Source organism: Nicotiana tabacum, chromosome 5, assembly GCF_000715075.1.
Source record: "Nicotiana tabacum cultivar K326 chromosome 5, ASM71507v2, whole genome shotgun sequence".
Lineage (NCBI taxonomy): Eukaryota > Viridiplantae > Streptophyta > Magnoliopsida > Solanales > Solanaceae > Nicotiana > Nicotiana tabacum.
Window position 1 is genome coordinate 1,528,183 of NC_134084.1, and position 8,545 is coordinate 1,536,727.

Sequence of the window (8,545 nt, forward strand, 5' to 3'; positions counted from 1 at the left end):
ACCAACCCAACCAACCAATAGGCCCAACACAAGAATGGATTATGAAACAGCCTAACCACATAGTCTTTGTGGGCCAGGGCCCATAATGATGTCACGTGATTAGCTACCTTCATACCACGTGGAACAGTCGTACACTGCTGAAAATCAACTTTGGACCCTTATTATGAAAGGCTTGCCTAGAATTGTTTCTTCTGGGCCCTAAATGATGCAATATTTGGATCAAAGTGGCCATGGCTATATTTGCAATAGGGCCACTAATGAGCTAGAAGGCTGTAACAGTCCAGCTCGCTAGTTATATTGTCCGCTCTAGGTCTAGGTCCTCACGGATTTTAAAACGCGTGAGGGCCTAGGCCCAGAGCGGACAATATCACTAGCGGGCTGGGCTGTTAAAGTTGGTATCAGAGCTTAGGCTTTAAGTCCCGAGTCATGGAGCAATGTTTAGTAGAGTCTTGCTCATGGATATGTAGGCGTCCATACTTATGATCTCGAGGCTACTGAACATTTAGGAATGTTTTCCCTTCTTTCATTCTTTGATCGTGCGTTGAGATAACTTGATATTGACTTTGGAATATTTCTTTCGCAAATGGCTAGGACACGCACATCCTCATCTGCTGGACGTGGTGCCGGATGTGGTGCTACCCGGAGTGGCGGTCAAGTCGGGGTTCATCAAACTAGAAGACAGACTGCTCCTCAACCTCAAGTTAGGAACATGGGTCAAACCCAAGCTGTTATGCCATATCAAGTGCAAGAGCAGGGAGTTTAGAACGCTCCACCAATAGTGCCAACTATTGTACCTACTGTTGCTTTACCTGCAGATGCAGTGACAAAGTTATTGAATATGTTAGAGGCATTGATGCCTACTCAGGGCGGAAGTTCAGCTCCTCAGGCTACTTTACAGACACAAGCACCTACACAGACTCAGCCTTTCGAGAATAAGGAAGTATCCCTACACGAGTTCCTGAAATTGAAATCAGCAAAATTCACAGGTTTCGATAATTCAGCAGATCCTCCAAGTTTCGTGGATGGGACACTCAAGGCATTACGTGCTCTTGGATGTTCTAGTGAGAGAGTCGCGGAGCTCGCAGCATACAAACTAGAGGATATGGCCAACACATGGTATGAAACGGTATTGTTAGGAAGGCCAGCAAGAGCACCACTACTGACATGGGATGAGTTCACTAAGTTGTTCAAGAATCATGTTCTTCCAGACAGTCTGATGCAACAATATGCTAGAGACTTTGAGAGATTGGTTCAGACTCCAGATATGGATGTGTCAACATATAACACTAAGTTCTGTAAGCTGGCTATATATGCTCCTCACTTAGTGCCTACCGAAGAAGCTCGAGTTCAGAGGTTTGTTGATGGATTGGTTGATCGTCTATACACTGCAGTAGCCCCACATATGAAGACTTTATCCTACTCTGATGTAGTTGACCTTGCTAGAAAGATTGAAACAAGGGACGTGAGGAGCGTGCAGCTAGTGATTTACGTAAGAAGGCCAAGACAGGAGGGGCTTTCAGTGGTGGTTTTAGTGAAAATAGAAGAGCGGGAAATCAAGGACAACAACAACAACAGGGTTCTCAGATAGGGACACACATGTCTTCACAGTCCATATACAGACCACCTTACAGACGGGTTAATAGGGCACCATTATCTTCTAGACATCGTAATTCTGGGCAAATATATGCCACTACTCCAGTCTGCCATACTTGTGGTAGATCACATTTGGGCCAATGTCATGTTCTAACTGGAGAGTGCTTTCGGTGTGGCCAGTTGGGACATCACTTGAGGGATTGCCCTCAGCCTCCGAGAAATTTCAACCAGGCTTCTATTCAGTCAGTTGCACCGACTCAGACTACTCATAATACTTCAGGTGCTACAGGTACAGGAAATAGAGGTCGAGGTGTTGGAGACCGTGCTACTGTAAATCAAGGGCAATGCAATGTTGGTAGAGGTCAGGTGAGAATTTTTGCATTTACTAGATAGGATGCTCAGGCCTCGAATGTTGTGGTTACATGTATTCTTTCTATCTGTTCATTTGATGCACTTGCGTTGATTGATCTGGGATCTACTCACTCTTATGTATCCTCGTACTTTGCTTTGAGATTTAGTAGACAGCCCGAGCTATTGAATGATCCTTTTCTAGTTGCTAATCCTGTTGGAGAGTCTCTATTAGCTGAATACGTGTATCGTGCTTGTCAGATTCGGGTCGAAGGTAGAGATACTCTAGCTGACCTTATTGTACTTGATATGATTGACTTTGACATGTTGATGGGAATGGATTGGTTATCTTCTTGCTATGCTGTAGTCGATTGTCATGCAAAGATAGTTAAGTTTGAGATACCAAATGAACCTAGTTTTATTCTAAGAGGGAGTTAGGTTCCAGAGACTTGCAAAATTGTATCTTATGAAGGCTCAACGACTTCTGAAGAAGGGTTGTTGGGGTCTCTTAGCTATTGTAAATGACACAAGAAAGGAAATAGTTAGTATAGAAAAAGTACCCGTAATGAGAGAATTTTCTGATGTATTTCCTGAGGATTTACCAGGATTGCCTCCAGTATGAGAAATAGACTTTGGTATTGATTTGCTACCTGACACACAGCCCATATCGATACCCCCATATCGAATGGCACCAGCAAAGTTGAGGGAGCTAAAGCAACAGTTACAAGATTTGTTAGATAAGGGTTTTATTAGACCTAATGTATCACCATGGGGTGCACCGGAACTGTTCGTAAAGAAGAAAGATGGATCCATGAGAATGTGCATTGACTACAGGCAGTTAAACAAGATAAAAATACGCAATAAATATCTTTTGCCCCGTATAGATGACATGTTTGATCAGTTACAAGGAGCTGTCCACTTTTCAAAGATTGACCTCTGTTCTGGTTATCATCAACTTAGAATCAAAGACGATGATATTTCTAAGATTGCTTTCAGAACTCGATACGGGCACTATGAGTTTCTTGTAATGCCTTTCGGACTGACAAATGCTCCAGCTGTATTCATGGATTTAATGAATAGAGTGTTCAAGCCATTTTTAGATAGCTTTGTAATAGTATTTATTGATGATATCCTGATATATTCTCGTAGCCAAGGAAAACACGAGAATCATCTCAGGACTATGTTGCAGACATTGCGAGAACATCGGCTTTATGCTAAGTTCTCGAATTGTGAATTCTAGCTAGACTTGGTAGCATTTTTGGGGCATGTTGTATCCAAAGATGGAATTATGGTAGATCCTAAGAAGACAGAAGCTGTGCAAAAATGGCCCAGACCTACTTCTCCTACAGAGATACGCAACTTTTTAGGCTTAGCAGGCTATTACAGGCGTTTTGTGCAGGATTTCTCCAGAATAGCATCGCCGCTGACCAAGCTAATACAGAAAAATGCAAAGTTTCAGTGGACGGAGGAATGTGAGCAAAGCTTTCAAAAACTCAAAACGTGTCTGACAACTGCACCAATATTAGCCTTACCATCAGTCCCTGGAGGATTTACAGTATTCTGCGACGCCTCTAGGGTGGGATTAGGATGCGTTCTCATGCAAAATGGTCGTGTTATAGCTTATGCTTTGAGACAATTGAAAAAGCACGAGCAAAACTAACATACACATGATTTGGAGATGGTTGTAGTGGTATTTGCTCTAAAAATTTGGAGGCATTATCTATACGGCGAAACTTGTGAGATTTATACTGACCATAAAAGTCTGAAATATATCTTTCAGCAGAGAGATCTAAATCTTCGGCAGCGTCGTTGGGTGGAACTACTCAAAGACTATGATTGTTCTATTTTGTATCATCCTGGAAAAACCAATGTGGTGGCTGATGCATTGAGTAGAAAATCTATGGAAAGCTTTCAGAAACTCAAAACGTGTCTGACAACTGCACCAATATTAGCCTTACCATCAGTCCCTGGAGGATTTACAGTATTCTGCGACGCCTCTAGGGTGGGATTAGGATGCGTTCTCATGCAAAATGGTCGTGTTATAGCTTATGCTTTGAGACAATTAAAAAAGCACGAGCAAAACTAACCTACACATGATTTGGAGATGGCTGTAGTGGTATTTGCTCTAAAAATTTGGAGGCATTATCTATACGGCGAAACTTGTGAGATTTATACTGACCATAAAAGTCTGAAATATATCTTTCAGCAGAGAGATCTAAATCTTCGGTAGCGTCGTTGGATGGAACTACTCAAAGACTATGATTGTTCTATTTTGTATCATCCTGGAAAAGCCAATGTGGTGGCTGATGCATTGAGTAGAAAATCTATGGGAAGTTTGGCACATATAGCTCTTGCAAAGAGACTTTTGGCCAGAGATATTCAGAGACTAGGAGATACAGGTATTAGATTTAGTGTCGGAAATTCAGAGGCATTATTGGCTTGTGCTCAGGCTAAGTCTTCATTAGTTGAGTGCATTAAGGCCACCCAATATGAGGATGAACAATTATGCAAATATAGAGATGAGGCCTTAGCTGGTAAAAGCAAGGATATGATTGTTGAAAGTGATGGTGTTCTTCGAATGGTGACAGGCTATGTGTAGCAGACGTAGATAGGTTGAGACATGCTATTCTTAAAGAAGCTCACAATACTAAATACACTATACATCCTGGATCTACAAAAATGTACCATGACCTGAAGCAATTTTATTAGTGGGAAGGTATGAAGAAAGATGTTGCTAACTTTATTTCTAGTTGTTTGACTTGTCAGCAGGTCAAGGCTGAGCATCAGCGACCCGCAGGACTACTACAACAAATTGAGATTTCAGAGTGGAAATGGGAAAGAAGCATTGGGTACACGAGTAGATTTTAGTACTGCATTTCATCCACAGACAGACGGGCAGTCTGAACGTACTATTCAGATCTTGGTGGATATGTTGAGAGCTTGCATTCTTGAGTTTGGAGGTAATTGGGACACTTATCTACCATTAGCTGAATTTGCTTACAATAATAGCTTCCAGTCCAGTATTCAAATGGCACCGTACGAAGCATTGTATGGTAGAAGATGTCGTTCTCCTATCGGATGGTTTGAAGCTGGTGAGACTAACTTATTGGGACCCGACCTAGTACAAGAAGCTATGGACAAGGTCCAGTTGATCAGACAGAGATTGTTTGCAGCTCAAAGTAGACAAAAGTCTTATGCTGATAAGAGAAGAAGAGATTTAGTATTCACAATTGGGGACAAAGTGTTCCTACGAGTCTCCCCTATGAAAGGTGTGATGCGGTTCGAGAAAAGAGGCAAGTTGAGCCCCAGGTTTATAGGATCGTATGAGATACTAGGCCGAGTAGGAGCAGTGGCTTATCATTTGGCACTTCCTCCTGAGTTATCTTTTATTCACCCAGTGTTTCATGTCTCAATGCTAAGAAAATGTATATCAGACTCATCTCAGGTGATTGAAGCACCGACTATACCGCTCGATGAGAAGTTGTCCTACGAGGAGGAGTCGATGGCTATTGTTGATAGACAAGTAAAAAAGTTACGGTCAAAAGAAATTGAGTTCGTAAAAGTCTTATGGCGAAATCATACAGTTGAAGAAGCTACGTGGGAAATAGAAGATACTCTGCGAATCAATTACCCCCCTCCCCCCCATTTGTTTCAGTCCATAGGTACGTACTTGAGTTAAAATTCGAGGACCGAATTTCATAAGGTGGGGAGAATATAATACTTCATATTCAAGTTGGGGTATAAACTAAAAAAAAGCCTAGCTAATTAAATGGGCAAAAGCCCATTGTACACTGACGGATAACAAAGAAAGAAAACGTAAAGAAAGGCAAATACATCAGAAGTTTAAAAAAAACGAAAGAAACAAAGAAAGAAAGAAAACGGGTCTGCTTCAGAGAACGCACAAAAGGGATTTCAAAAGGAGGAGAAGAAGAAGAAAAAGGTTGGAACCAAACCTTGAGAAATCTTAAATGCGCACTGGATTTTATGGGTAATACTCAAATTCTCATCTGGGTTCTTTTCTTCTAGTAATTTTTTTTATCCCGGTTCATATATTTGAAGGGTTTCACAAGGTATAAGAAATTAAATACCAATAAGAGTTATTCTGGGAAAATTTAGAGTCAAACATGAAACCTCGAGGGTTGGGTATTCTAAATTAGCTATGAATTAGCCTAAACAAGGAAATTAACATGAGATTGATATTATGTAATTATAGATTGATTGGAGGAATTTGTACGAATTGCTCGAGGTGAAGCATTTGGTATTTCGGCACTAGTACTGTGAGTAGTAATCTTACCGCAATTTGTATTTTCATAACTTGCATGATTTACACATGATTTTTAATATGAACATGTTACCGATTATTTTGAGTTGCATGTGGGACAAGTCTTTTACTCGATATGATACCGAAATAGTTATTTGAGATGAATACCGTAGTTTTAAATATTTTCATTGTTACTAGATCTGTTTTACCGTTACTTGAATTTACTGTTATCGAAAGGAAATTATATGATTTGATAAGAACCGAAATGCCCTATATTGTTTTAAAATAGTTTCTACGAGTATATACGGATTACAGAGACAAGTATAAATGGGAGTAGACATTGAAGGATCCCGTAGCTAACGGCGGGTTCGTTAGACCTGGTGCACCTTGTAATTACAGATTACCGTTATAGCCCTCGCTAGTGGGAAGGTAGAACTAGCATACCGTTACCGACTTCCCTCGAGTAGGGACTACCGTTATATTTGACTTCTTGCCGTTCATTGAAACCTCCAAAAATATGAATACTGATATTATATCGTGGTTACCGAGCTTATTACTGAATTATTAGTTATATTTTACTACCAGAAAAGCGTGATGAGACTGAAAATTATTTATTATTTCTGAAAGGGCATTTTTATGTTATTTTCTCTTTGAGATACTAGCATGTTTCTGACTTGTCCCCAAATAAAAACGGTTGTGGTTAAGTGTTATTACTCACTGAGCTAGCGACTCATTCTCCGTAAATTTTTTTTACAGAGACAGCAGTTGATGCAGGCGAGGATTTCGTTAATTAGAGCGCACAGGTTGAGAATTCTTGGTGAGCCTCGCACTTGTTCGCGTGGGCGGAGATTTTTATCAATTGTTATGGTTTTTTCTTTGAATTCTTAGAGTTGCTCCATAGTCATTCTTTTAGTGTCATGAGTATTATTTTGCTATTAGTCTTATGCCGAGTATCGTTCGTTATTATCAAGATCGGAGATAAATTAGTATTTCAGGTTGTTAGTGTGTTGATTAGCAATGGTGAAGACTATTTTGGTTAATTAATAAGTTGTCGATTGTTGGATTGCTATTAGGGTGTTTGGTTGCTGATTTGAGACAGGAATTTTTTTTTTTGGATGGTCCAAAATCAGGGGAAATTCTGTCCGATTTTCTGTAAAATTACCGATGAGGCTTACTTGGGAGCACTTGCTCCTAAGCGCCGGTCAAAATCCTAAATGGAGTCGTGATAAAGGCCCAGACGATATAAAATAAATTATTTAATTTTCATTCTTTAACTCAAAAAACTCACTTTCTCGAACAGTTTAGTACCAAAGAACTAAGGGGTCACAATTTAAATCATAGTGTTACGGAGTTTGAATTTCAATGATCTTTGTAACATTGCATTCCATCCATGTTAACGATGTAAATGAGATGGTCGTTGTCTCGGCGGTGCTACCGGAGGCTCTGGGAAGTCGGAAAAGGAGAGCATTCATCTTGGGATGAGCTTACAACTTAAATCTTTTCATCAGTTATCTGTTCTGTACTTAGTTTTTCAGCATTTATCGTAGTCACGATAACTGGTACGTCCTTCGCTCCCTATTATAAGATTATCCAATATCATACTTTAAACATGAAACCTTCAGATAAAATTAAAGGATCGCATCCATCCCACCGTATTTTTTGGTGGTCACATGTAAAGTTTCTTTTGTCGAGATGATAAGCTTCTTCCACTGTCGAAAAAATATGATTTGCAATCATTTTTAAATAAAATCTAAGTGTTTCCTCTAGTGTGTGTTATAGATTTCATAAAGGACCACAATATCAGAAGGAAATCTAAGAAGGGGTCTAATTTGTTCCAAAAGTTGCCACGTTGATGTAACATTTCCAAACAATTATTCTTAAGTTTATAGAAAGGCCCCTCACCCACCACCCACACCACATGTATGATCTTTCTAATTCCTATAAAATGATGGAGCCCACTTGGAATGGACATGGGCCTGGGCCCAATGTCTTTCAACTTTTAAGTACATGGTGAAACATAAACATTTTTGCCAAATATTCTATCCGTCTCAATTTATATTAGCCATGATTTATTAATATAAAATGGATGATATACATATATTTTAGTGAAGATATATTAAATGGATTGTAGATTGACAATATAAATAATGTATGTATGTATTCAGTTCCAAATTTATGTATATCAAGATATGGCCAAAAAGAATTAAATTCAAATTCAAGAAAATCAAATATGGAATTTCACTATTATATTACTGTTATGTATAATTTTATTTATAAATTTTGGGGCCTGTAAAATCTGTAAAAATAGCACAGTATAGCCAGTTTTCGGACTGGTCATTCAAA

The 8,545-nt window shown here is 39.4% G+C and overlaps 1 protein-coding gene and 1 long non-coding RNA gene across 2 annotated transcripts; both read left to right on the top strand.

Moving 5' to 3' along the window:
* The first annotated feature begins 3,229 nt into the window (after positions 1-3,229).
* LOC107799915 (putative mitochondrial protein AtMg00860) lies at positions 3,230-3,601 on the top strand. Its single transcript, XM_075254320.1, has one exon. It carries the CDS (start codon positions 3,230-3,232, stop codon positions 3,599-3,601), a length of 372 nt encoding a protein of 123 aa, XP_075110421.1.
* Positions 3,602-5,757: 2,156 nt separating this feature from the next.
* Positions 5,758-7,342, top strand: LOC142180571 (uncharacterized). Its single transcript, XR_012709184.1, has 3 exons — positions 5,758-5,929; positions 6,155-6,218; positions 6,959-7,342. It is a non-coding gene; the product is annotated as an uncharacterized LOC142180571 (long non-coding RNA).
* The last annotated feature ends 1,203 nt before the right edge of the window (positions 7,343-8,545 follow it).

Excerpts from the sequence above, each read along its gene's own strand:
- LOC107799915 (XM_075254320.1), top strand. The coding sequence starts at position 3,230 with ATGGTAGATCCTAAGAAGACAGAAGCTGTGCAAAAATGGCCCAGACCT.